Genomic DNA, 12286 nt, shown 5'->3' with positions numbered 1-12286 from the left:
TGTTCACATGAACCAGCAGTTTGTCTTTGGAAAAGGAGGGGGAGCGATAGGAAGGAGAATGGAAGGAGTGGGCTGGAGTTAACCTGTTACAAGGCCACGCTCTGTGCTTTCTCCGGGGGCAGCAGGAAACCTCAGCTCTGCCCTTGGCTTGGTAGAGCAGCTGGGCAGCAAGAAGAAACCCAGCAACAGCAATCCTGCTGCCGGTGTCACTGACTCTGTGCCTGCAGCCAAGGAAGTGGCAGCCTCCTGTGGGCTTTAAATCTCCTTTGGTGAACCAGAGGATGAGCTCTTGCTACTTCTTTTACACTGAATCCCTGAAAGGGACAAACTCCCTCTCATGGTTGGAAGAATTCCACCCTTCTTTCCTTCCATGTCAGTCTTAAGCTTTGTGTTGATTCAGTCTCCTGCCCTGCCTTGTAAATGTTCATGGAGTAATATTTTTCCCCTCTTGTGGGATAGAAAAGGATCACTTGAATGCCAGTTTACATCCAGTGCTGTTCAGCCTGGGGAAAATAATTCATCAGCAAGGCCCTTATTTTTGCTTTGTATGTGTCCTGCCCTTGACCCAAGGCTCTTTTCCCTTGCCCTTGTAACTCCCAATGATCAGTGATTTCTTTGTTTCCTCCACTCAAGAAAACAAGTCAGTTTTAATAATGTTTTATTTGATCTTTTTTTCAGTTGTTTTTTTTTTTTCCCCAGGGGGGTGGATAAGTTTCTGTTCCTTTCCTGAAGGCTTAAGTTTTTAGAGACAACCTTGAAAGCAAAAAGTCCAGTAACAGTGGTACTTGTGAGAAAAATTAAGGTGAAATTAGAGGCTACTGTGAGGCTGGAAGGAAAGTTAATATATAGCATGAGGGCCTACCTTTTGTCAGGATGGAGTTCACCACCTGTCCAAATTCCCTTCATAAGGAACTCTGTATTTTGGCATTCACTAGATGAAGATGTTGATAGACACCAATACAGTGCTGCTTATTTAGAAGTGTTGAAACACTTAGAAAGTCCAAGAGCAAGTTGGATTTGCTGAGAAACAATTTTATTTTTGATTTTTTGATTTTTAATTAACTCAAACTCGTGGTGAACTCAGGTGCCAGGTCCTTACAGGGAAGATAAATGAAGGTGGACACAGAGGTGCTTCAGGAAGGAAACTGTCCCCACCTCACAGTCCTCCTGACTTGTGGCAAATCATGATGTGGGATGTGAGAGGTGTTTGAGGACTGCTGAGTGAGACAGCAGCACATTGTCCCAGGGCTGGGAAACCGTGTCCCACTCCCAGCTGTGCCACCAGCCCGCTGTGATCCTGACCTGGATGCATCTGCAGGGAAAAAGAGCCTTGTCCAGGTTGTTCTGAAAACTCCCAAATTAGAGTTGGGCTTGCAAGTGATACCTGAGGGTGTGTTCTGTGGCTGTCATGGCAGTGAGGTGCTCTCTCTTGGTGCTGCTTCCTGGGGAATTGTGGAAAGGTTACTGGGGGACTGTTGCTCGTGTAGCTTCCCATAAGTGAGGTGTTGGGGCATGGGTTGGACCTGATGATCTTGAAGGTCTCTTCCAACCCAGTCATTCTGTGAATTCTGTGACGTGTGTGTTGGGCAGGTAGCAGCTTGGATGGGTCTGGATGCACAGCACTGTGGCACCACCCCTGCTTGGCTGCAAGGGGATTTGAGTTTTCAGCTGAAAGGCACCCAAATCACCAGTTCAACAGGCCCCACAAGCAGTCTGTTGCAGCCTGTCAGAGCTCAGTGAGTTCACAATGCTGCCTGTGAGTAATTGCACACACATTTCTTCAGGTCCAACAGCATCACAATACCAATGTGATAAACAGAGGAAATCTTCATGTGAGAGAGATGGAAACTTTCCAATGTGTGTCCTGAACCAAAAAAAAAAAAAAAAAAAATCTGTGAGACCAATGATGGGGACAAGAGAGCTTAATCTGCTCTGCTGCTGTCCTTCGGGGGAATGACTGTGAAGAGAACAGCCCTGGATGGAGGGCTGGGGTGTGTGTGAGGGTGGGGAGCAGGAAATCTTCCCCTGTGGCTCTTCTGCTGCTTTGAAGTCACTGACTCACTGGAGTCGTGTTTTTCCTGTTCAGTGGTTTTGTTGCTGTGGTGACTGGCCCTGTGGTGCTGCCTGAGTGCTGACAAGTGGAGGGCATGTTAATTCACAGCTGTGTGTGGAGATAGAGATAGGAGTAATTCCCCCTGCTCCTGGTTTTGCCCAAGGAATCCTGAGCTCTGGAATGTTGGGAATGTTCTGTGTGTGAGCACTGGGCTGAAAGTCCACCAGCCATCCCTTTGAGCTGGAAGGCTGCTGAGTCAGGCACAGGGAGACTTCACAGTGACAGTGCTGCTTCTCTTGCCCAGATGTGGGTGTTTGGGGAAATGGGGGTAGGATAGGGTGGAGCAAACAGCCTGGTCTGGAGCCCTGATGAGGAGCAGCTGAGGGAACTGGGGATGCAGGAGAAAAGGAGGCTCAGGTGTGACTTTATTCCTCTCTACAACTCCCTGAAAGGAGGTTGTAGCCAGGTGGGGATCAGTCTCTTCTCCCAGGTAACACGAACAGGACAAGAGGGAATGGCCCCAAGTTGCACCAGAGGAGGTTTAGATTGGATATTAAGGAAAATATATTTACTGAAAGGCTGGTCAGGCACTGGCACAGGCTGCCCAGAGAAATGGAGGAATCACCATCCCTGGAAGTGTTGAAAAAAACATGTAGATGTGGTGCTCAGGGACGTTTAGGTTTAGTGGTGAACCTGGCAGTGCTGAGGTAATGGTTGGACTCAGCCTGGGAGGTCTTTTCCAACCTTGAGGATTCAATGATTCTAACCTGCCCAGCCATTAATATTATCCATGCACACTGCTGGCTGGCTGGCATTGGGTTTCAGCTCTTCTGCAGTCAGTGCAGCCATCTCCTGGATAAAATCCAGCCTTTTTCCTCTTCCAGAGGATGTGGCTGAAAAATGCCCACATGGGGCTCCGTCTGCATCTTGCAAATACTCCAGGCTGATGGCAGCCAGTTTAGAGTAGCCCATGGTATGCTCAGGTGTGGAGTTAACTACTGAGTGTGTAGGGGTTCCTTTGGGTCCTCCAGCAAGAAAAAAAATGTGCTTTTTTACCTCAAACACCATGAGAGGTGTCAGTGCTCTGCTTAGGCTCCCACAGCTCAGACTGAGCCAGGAGCTGCTGTGTCAGGCAGAAATGAGATGCTGCCAGGCTAGGACAGCACTCCTGAGCTGGCTCCATGGCTGAAGCAGAGCCTGTAGCCCTGCTTGCCCTTCTGGCTGAGCTGTGGAGGTGACAAACAGCTGAGGGCCTGGGAAAAGGTCTACATGTGGTACAGCTGTTCACAAAATATGTGGCCTCATTTCTGTATGTGTCCACTGAGGCTTCAGCTAGGCCTGAAAATCCATGTGTGACTTCTGTCCCATGGGGATCAGAGCCTTCAGCTGCCCGTTCTGCTCTCAAGGAAGGGCACTGGGACACCAGATGGTCGTGGTGCCTGTGCCTAAATCTGTTTGGCTGTTGTTGGATAGATGGTCTAGATGACCTTGAAGCCTTACCCATCTGCCAGAGAGGATTGGATCTGGCAGCAGACACCTCTATAGGAATGCTTGACTCGTTCAGCAAGCAGTATTGAGAAGCTCTGAGACCTTTGACTCCATCAGCATCTGTCTGTTCTCCTTTCTAGGTATTGCTCTCTCCAGACATGGATTTTGATCAGTCTGAAAGCGACCAGGATACTTCAGGACTCTGGGGAACCAACCAGAAGATGAAGCAGCCCAGCTATCAAGTGGTCATCTGACAACAGCGGGACAAGGGAGGTGGAGGAAGGAGCAGCACTGTGATCCTTGAGCTGGCCAAGGAAGGGCAGGGTGGGGAATACTGGGTGACCCTTGTGGATCTACAGAGACCCTTTTGCCTGCCTCATCTTAGACCTATCCTGCAGTTGTCCTGTGGATGCTGTCTGTGCATCCTATACAGGCTTGAGCGGTATCTGCTTTACCTGTCTGCCCCACACGCAGGCACACTGAGGTTGGGGATACAGGGATGTATTTTCCCTGGCTGGACAACTGGGTGTGACTTTTTTTTCCTTTTGTCAGGGCTAGAGACTGAAATTAAAATATTCTCTGTTTTTTTAATAGAAAAAGAAAAAAAAAAAAGGCTCTATTCTGTACTACCTGAACTGTGACACTTTTATATGCACAATGCTCAAAAGAAATGGTTTGCAGTATGTATTTAAATGTCTTGAATTGGGAAGCTTGTCCCAGTGGATCTGATTCTTTTTACTGTTTTATAAGGAATCCAATAAATATTTGACCTAAAATTGCTTCATAGATTAAGTGCCTTCATGTGCTTAATGTTCTGCATGACCCTAACGCTGTGGAAGGGAGGAAGGGCAGCTGTTGAAATCTTTCCTGACCAGGCAAGATTGTGTTTCTGCAGCAGGGCTGTCCTGGTAAACCTAAAGATGAAGAGCTTGAGCCACAGAGCTTGGTTTCTGTGGTTGAGTTGTAGGAGCTGCTTTGGTGCAGAGCCCTGATGCTGCAGCATCAGCCTGTGCTGTGTTCCAGAACAGACTCCGAGATGGATCCCGGTCAGCACCTTCCAAGGGAGTGTTTACTGGAAGTTGACAGCTTGCCTTTTACTTAATTTAAAACAAACAACTGAAATGTCTGCAGGACCTGATTCAAACTGTACCTGAAAGCCCCATCAGCTGGCCCTGTTTTGGGGGTAAGGAAGGACCTGGGGTAATACTGCTGCTGGAAAAGACTCTGGGTCACCCCAGGCCTGGCACTGTCTGCTCCAAGTGTGAAGTGCAGGGCTTTGCCCTGTTTGCTTTCCTCTTAGCACGCTGTATTTGTCTATAAACACAAAAATGCAAAACACTTTGCAGCTGTCCTGGGGAGAGCGAGCACAGAGCAGCTGCACCACCCCACTCCCAGGCTGGATGCAGGGACACAGCTGTGGAGAGACTCAGCCAGAGTCCAAATGGGGGGGACAGTCCTTGGAGCAGGGATCCAGGATCCACAGGGCTGCTATCCCTAGTGGAGCCATAGCCAGGCTTTGCTTCTTGCAAGACAACTCCCCTTAAGTGATGGATGGGAACGATCTTTTTTTTTTTTTTTTTTTTTTTCCTTGTATTTTTCCCAAGAAAACAGCCCTTATTAAGGAGTAAAAATTAAAGGATTTGGATTTTCTAACTTGGATGGATTTAGATGCAAAGGCTGAGCTTGGAGCATGCTAAGAAATTTGGTGGTTTTATTTTTTTTTGGGGGGGGGGGGTTTGGTTTGTTGTTTTTCTCCTGACTTCAAAGTGGTTTGAAGCCTTAGATGCAAATCAAAGTCTCGGATGCCCCTCAGTGAACTAGACACGCTTGGCTACACTTGCAGCTGTGCAGCTTTAAACTGTTTTTCTGGAAATTAAGTCCTTTTTTGTTTTTCTTCCTTAATGAAGGGTCAAAATCCTACTTCTGCTGGCACATCAAAAGGCTTTTGGAACACATGGCATACAGCTCTCTGAATGGATTATTTATATTGCTCAGTGCAGTCGGTTTCACAACACAACTTTTGCTTGTCTGGGTGGTTCTGCACTGGTAAGGGTTGGAATAAGTCCTGTGCTGTGCAAGGTTTTGACTGGAGATAGATTAAAACAGCTTCCTTCTTAAAAACTTGCTCCCTGTTTTGAGGAATACTGGTGTTTTGGACTTTTGTTCTTGCTGTGGGCTGCACAGTGCCATCCTGCAGTGGGTGAGGAGTGCAAATTTGGCCAAAGCAATGTCCTTGTTCTAAACTGGACTGTGAGTGACGTGATCTTCATTTTGGCTCTTAGCTCAGGCTAAGAAAAGGTTCACGACTGGCAATAGCAGGAGAAGTAAAATGTGGGGGAAGGTTCTCCCTCTCAATCCTTGTGTAGCCAGTGCTGTTTCAGCAGCCATGCTCCCAACTCTGAAATGGTGCCATGCAATTGTTTCCATTGCACTCCAGAGTGAGTGCTCAGCCTCATTCCTGAGCTGTCTGAGCAATGTGCAATCACTGGACACATCTCCGTGAATCCAAGTGCTCTGTGACACTCTTGGAGATGAGAACAAATGCATCTTCACTGCAATAACTGCAGAGAGGTCTGGGAGCTCTCTGGGACAGCATGAAGGGCTGTGAGAATCAAGCCTGAACATATTCCCCCTCGTGAGAGAGGGAAGTGTTGTGATACCCACTTCAGAGATGAAAATAATTGAAATTTACAGTCCATGACCTGCCTTTGCTCTTGGGGCAGCAGGAGCACAAACTGTTTTCCCATGTCCTATTCTACTATATTTAAAGTCTGTGGTTAAACTCTCATTTCAATGTGGGAGTAGAACCCTAGGGTCTGCTCTTGCCTCCTACCAAGTGCATAGAGACTAAAGAACATCAGTGACCTTTAATTTTCCACTGAAATTCCTTTGGTTCCCAACTTATTGTTAACTCGTGAGTGGTTCTTTCAGTCATCTGGTAACGTGAGCCTGTCCAGCAGCATAAAACACACACAACTTCAAAGCTTGTTTTTATCTTTGCCAAATGAAAGCTTCACTGCAGCGTTCACTGTAAAATATTTATTGTGAAATGGATAACTGGAGCCTTAAGGATACCTTGAGTATATTGCTCCAGGTGCTTCATTGGACTTGATCCTTGTTATCTTCAGGCCCTGAAAGAAATGTGTTTCCTTGGCTGGAGGAGGAGAAAGAGGAGCAATGATGCACCTGAATCATTAGCAGTAGGTGTGTGTTTATATGTATTATATACATATCTATATACAGAGGAGATGAGGGGAGAGCCTAAGCCAGTCCCTCCCCTTAGCAATACACGTGGACAGCACAGTGTGGGAGGAGAGGGGAGGTTTCACTAAGGACAGTTTGGAAACACCTGCCAAACCCTGGGGTGTCCAGAAGTCCTCTGCCACTTTCCCGTTTGCTGCCTGCCAGTGAAAGGGGAGGTGGTTTGGATGTGGGCTGTGGGTGATCTTCCTACTCTCTTCTTGGGCAGAGAAGTCAACTTCACAGCTGTTCTTCCTCATCCCTTCCTGGCCCACAAGCAAACTGCAGAGCATTAAACCTCTGTTATTATTCCACACTCAGGACTGTGCTGAAGGTCTTGCCTTCAGCCCTCCCTCACAAGGAGAGCTATTTCTTGAGATAGCACAGCCCAAAGCAGTAGTTTCTTCTTTATGTTCTGTTCCAAAGTACGAGCCTTGGCATGAGTTTTGTGCTAACTGAGCTCTCTGTAAGGATCTTCCAGAGTGCAGTTAAATCTTGCTGGTTGCTTTTGGCTGTTTCCCTCTTCCAGGCAGCACATGGTGTGAGTAAAGAAACCATGCTTGCCACCTGCTCTGCTGCCACGGTGCTTGCAGCACTAACGAGCTGATCAAGCAACTGGAAAATCACCACCCCATCCCCAGCAGCTGGAGCTCCAACAGCAACAATATGATTTAATTGTTAAATAGGAAAAAAATCAGGCAAGATTGAACCTATTTCTGTAGGTCCCTGGCAACTGTTTTCTCCTAACACATGGACATAATTTAATTCCTGGAGATGCTTCCACACCCAGCCTCCCTCCTTTTCAATTCTGGAAAGGCAGAGTGTTCATGAGCTCAAGTTTGGCCTTGCCATGTAAATGTCTTTGTGGTTGTCAAGTCCCCTTTGGACAAGTTCTTTGCTAAAACTCCCCTGTGGCTGATCTATAGCATTGCTCAGTGATGCCTCACTTTAAAACACATCACAGCCTTGCAGTTTTGGGTTTGCAGCACCACCTGCAGTGGGGGTGGCTGGCAGACCCTTCTGTAACCTCCTGCTGCCAAATTCCTGCTGCGCACAAATTCCTGCAGTGTAAGGAAGGAGAAGAAGCCAGGGGAAGTCAGGATGAAAGTTTTTTGACAATTTGGAATAAATAAAGACTTCCTCCCTGATTACAAAAGCAGCTAGAGTCGTCTAGTCAAAATTCAAGAGGCTTCTTTGTAGGCTCACAAGCTGTCGTGGGTTCTGGTTTGTCATCCCTTAGGAAATTTTAATCTTTGCTGAGCAGAAGGGGTGTGATCCTCAAGGACACGGCAGATCTGTTGGAAGCTCATGGTGGAACTTTGTTTCTTCCTGAGGGAGTCAAGACTCAAAAAATCACTAACCCTTGCAATGTTATTTAAAGTGACTTGTGTTGAATTAATTGCGCCAAGGAATGGGAGCCTGCACCACTCCTGCTGCTGCTGAGGACCAGAGGTGCTTTTTAAGCACACGGGCTGTGCACCAAGACAGCAATAAACCCCCATCAAGGTTTTCACCACTGTTTTAAGGGTTTCTAGTGATTCAGGGAACATCATGTTTAGTGGCAAATCCAGACCTCATCCCACTAACCAGGAAAGCAATACCCTCCTGTGGCCTGTTGGTTTAAGGTTTAATTTTTTTTTTATGCTAATGGGTCACTGCAGATGAATATCCATCCACATCTCTCCTCTCTCTTTTTGTCTTTCTCTCCTTTCCCCATGGCCCAAGGTTGGAGCAGGTGCTCCAAGTCACTTCTTTGCAAAGCCTATCACCTCAACAGGCACTGTTCTGTATGATCTGCCTTTCATGGGGTGACTCACCAGCCCCAGAGGGTATTGCACAGATCCCTGCATGGGTTTATTTTAAGGCCAGCAGCCTCTGCATTGTTCACTGGCTTATTTCTCCCTCCCTTCCCACTGAGAGAGCATCCATCATGCCTTTAACCACGTCCTTTCCCCCAGCCTTCTTTTTCTTCAGGAATTTCATGAATGTTCAGTTAGCATGACAGAGAGACAGCTGATTTCCAAGGACACAGTCCTTGGTTTCTTTGGCACCAAAAAGAAATACTCATAAATTGCCTAGTAAAGGCTTCAGAAGGGACCTGCTGTCACACGTGCTGCTGCAATGCATTGCTGTGACCAGTCTTAAAGGCTGTTAACTGTCCCAAAGCTGGTCCCCGTGTCAAAGGGATGAGAAGCCAGATAGTCCTTATAGCTCCCATCGATCAGTTTGTCCGCGTTGTTTTTGGCAAACCAGCAGTCAACTTCCTGCTGGCCATTGTAGATCCTCCTCTGCTTCCACACGACAGGAACCAGCCGCTCCTTCACCTTCAGGGTGTTTGTAGGGTTTGCCTTCAACGCCTCCGTTTGGTTCTGCCCAACCTCCCGACGACTCGTGTTCAGGGATTCCTGAAGGAGCTTAACTTCATGATTCAAGAACTGACCTGAAAGGCAAGATAAAACAAGAGTCCATGACTGGCTGATTTGTGCCTGTTTATAAATTGTTGTGGTTTGTTTGTGTTTTTTTGGTAGGATGCATTTGAGGATTCTCAGCTTACGGATCTGTAAAGGGCTTCTCTGCAAGAGCAGGATAAATCTTCTTCCTGTGATTCATTTCTAAATCCTGCAAACAAAGAGGTTAGAATAAAACCCTATTTTTTTCCATGGGTCACTAAAGACTTAAAGAGGTTTTTTAGCTGCCAGTAGTAAGTTCTCTTCTGTGGGACATGGTTACTAGATGTTAATAACCCACACAATGTCCATCAGCAAGCAAAAAGTCCTAGGCCTGAAGATTCAAGTTCTGTTCCCTTGCCTTCCTGGGAGAAAGTTCTTCTAGGCCAAACCTAAGTGTGGATTTAGAGGTTTGTCCATGAGAGTGGCCTGAGTCCAAAACCCCACTCCTACGGATCATCTCCTGTTTCACCTGTTTCACAGAAACTATGGCAGAAGTTTTAGAGTTCTGCACCTGTACATGACCAAAAACATCGATACGTCTCATTGGCTGAAAGAACACAACCATCTGGCCATCAGCTGATCTTACATAAAGCCTAGATCCTTCAAAAGGCAGGGGCGGCTCTACTTTCATTTCACATTTGAAAGAAAGGGGCCACAAAAAGTTCTTGTGGAAGATTTGGTTTCTGTCTCCATACCTGGGAGCATCAAGCACGTGTATTCTAATAGTAACTGTATTGAACAATCATTAAAAGAGTGGAAATGTGAAAACCAGGCACAGCTGGGATAGCGAGAGAGCTCCTACAGGAAAAGACAAGAGAGGAGTTGGAGGTACTAGAAAGAAAAAAGTTGTTTGAGAGAGGATGTGAAAGTCTCACCTGGGAGCTTAATCCCCACCTGCCTTGCTCCTTCCCTCCTGTCTCTGCTCAGAAATACCATTTTTTATTCAGCTCTGAACCTGAGAACCTGCCACCTACCCAGTAGCCCGTGGGAGTCAGAAGAGAGGCCTTTACTGTTGGAGATGTAGAACCCCAGGTGATTCCTCTGGTGTGGGGCTGGCTTCTTGTAGTGGTGGATGAGGATGACGAAGCTGATGGAGTCCCGGATGGTCACGGTGATGTTGGAGTAGGCAGAGATGGACACCTCCAGGCTCCTGCTCCTCACGACAGCACTCCGGCCACAGGACAGGACAAGCCTTTCCCCATCATCCAGGATGACCCTCTTGGGTGTGATCTCCAGGTAAGACCTCTCTGGCTTATTGTTGAGGATGGTGATGGTGCTGAAGTAAGTCCGATGCTTCTTGTGGCCGTTGGGTGGTGCGGGAGCTCCAATTAATTGCCCATTCACGGTTACACCTTGCAGGAAAACAATCAGGAAATGAAAGCTGGAGCCCAGGATCACGGAACAGTCTGAGCTCAATGACACAAGCCTTGTGACTGAGGACATGCAGGCTCGCCACCTCGTGCTCAATTATTTCACTTACCAGTAATCAAACGAGTATAATCAGTCTGTTATGGAATTATGACCTCATACAGAGCACATAAATTTACCCAAGCTCAGAATTACTGGCCTTCTCTGCAGGCAGGTGCCCCCAGTCCCATTAATCACAGCGTACACAGTGCCACAAAAAGAACCACTTTCAAATATTCTAAGGTGCGGATCCTACTGAGTCAATTAAAGCCTAAATGTCCACAGTAAGATTCCCAGTCATTTTAATACTTGTTGTGACCTATTGTCCATAAGACAGTGACTCACTTCCCACAAGCCTCTGAAGACCCACTGAAGAGTGACAATTAAGGAGGAGGCCTGTTGCTAACCCAAGCCATTGACACTGAGATGAATGTCTCCATATCCCATTACTCCTGATGTGATCTCTTATTTCTGTCTTCAAAGATTCAAGGTTCTCGTGCTACAGAGTCTGTTTTCCTCAAGCTCATTCTGCATTTGAGCCACAAAATCATTCAAGCAGTAGCACAGTCTGTGAAAGAAGTTGAAGGGAAACATTGCCTGGAGCTGCATTTTACTAAGGCAGACATGAACACAGAAATATGGGGGCTAAGACCACTGCCACACAGAGCAGAATCCTTACAACTTTTTTGTGGGGTTTTGTAAAACAAGCCTGTGAATTGTCTCTGGTTTTGACACCCCTTTCTCCCACTGTTGCCCTGAGCAGGACATAATCTGCTTATTGCTGCCCTGCTTAGAATTCCAGATGGGATCAGACCACACTTTGGCTCAGATTGGCTTGGGTAAAGCAGATCCTGAATCATGTGGGTTTTCTCAAGACTGGCATGACTCTCTAGCCAGCTGGATGGTTTCTCTATTAAAAGAGCTATGGTGCTTGGTGAGCCTGACTTTGCTCTGTCCTAAACCAAGTACTGCTATGAGTAAACAGGGAAATACCCACAGCAGAGCAATTTTGGTGAGTCCAAAACTTTTATTTGCAAGCTGTGACTTTTTTAACTGGGTGAAGTTGAACCATAGAAGAAACTTTCTAATTTTCCTATCACTTTCTTGCCTGTGAGGCACCACCTTGGTGCCTGGTCTGCTGCAGGGCTGGCCTTACACTTTGATTTTCCTCCACAAGAAACTGCTTGACTTGGCTGCTCACCAGATTCCTTGTGATCAGAGACCAGCCGGAGAATGTCTCCTGGTTCTCCATCAATATTGAAGCAGACAGAGAACTTGCTGGAGGGAAAATCAATGACGAAGTGAGGGTCCCCATCCGCTGAGAAGACACGGAACAAGAGATAAATGGGAGAGGCTCGCACAAAACTGCAGTGCCCAAAATTGCAACAAAGCTGCTGTTTAAAGTGTGTTTGTCTCTGTTTTTTCTAAGTCCTGCTGGTTTGTTGTTTTTAGAGGGTCAGATGGAGTTTGCCAGGAAATGCCAAGTTTTGTTTTGTTTTTCGCCAAGATTGTTTTGTTTTTCTCACAGAAGAGGTTGGGTTTTCAACGACAACTCGAAACCCAAAAAAGTCTAGATAAAAATCAGGATATTTTCTTCCCGGAATATAATTTTGGTGATTTATGGGAATTATCATGTAGGTGTTTTGAA

The 12286-nt window shown here is 46.7% G+C and overlaps 2 protein-coding genes and 1 long non-coding RNA gene across 3 annotated transcripts in view; 1 reads left to right on the top strand and 2 right to left on the bottom strand.

The window, feature by feature from the left end:
* The window catches only part of LOC128788465 (store-operated calcium entry regulator STIMATE-like), a 29507-nt gene extending 25201 nt beyond the window's left edge, over nt 1-4306 (top strand). Inside the window, exon 8 of the mRNA XM_053943533.1 lies at nt 3682-4306. Within this exon, the coding sequence (XP_053799508.1) occupies nt 3682-3795 (114 nt within the window). The 3' untranslated portion in view covers nt 3796-4306. The remainder of the gene's footprint in view (nt 1-3681) is intronic.
* LOC128788466 (uncharacterized) lies at nt 1027-1674 on the bottom strand. Its single transcript, XR_008431102.1, has 3 exons — nt 1524-1674; nt 1385-1442; nt 1027-1312 (listed from the first exon to the last, which is right to left on the bottom strand). It is a non-coding gene; the product is annotated as an uncharacterized LOC128788466 (long non-coding RNA).
* A 2259-nt stretch (nt 4307-6565) lies between the features above and the next one.
* Nucleotides 6566-12286, bottom strand: part of ITIH5 (inter-alpha-trypsin inhibitor heavy chain 5) — a 44102-nt gene continuing 38381 nt past the window's right edge. Inside the window, exons 12-14 of the mRNA XM_053943522.1 lie at nt 11840-11956; nt 10206-10583; nt 6566-9221 (exon numbers count right to left, since the gene is read on the bottom strand). Coding sequence (XP_053799497.1) covers nt 8923-9221; nt 10206-10583; nt 11840-11956 — 794 coding nt within the window. The 3' untranslated portion in view covers nt 6566-8922. The remainder of the gene's footprint in view (nt 9222-10205; nt 10584-11839; nt 11957-12286) is intronic.

Source organism: Vidua chalybeata, chromosome 5 (assembly GCF_026979565.1).
Source record: "Vidua chalybeata isolate OUT-0048 chromosome 5, bVidCha1 merged haplotype, whole genome shotgun sequence".
Classification (NCBI taxonomy): domain Eukaryota; kingdom Metazoa; phylum Chordata; class Aves; order Passeriformes; family Viduidae; genus Vidua; species Vidua chalybeata.
Note: the sequence above shows the minus strand (reverse complement) of the source record. Positions and strands in the feature narration are given on the sequence as shown.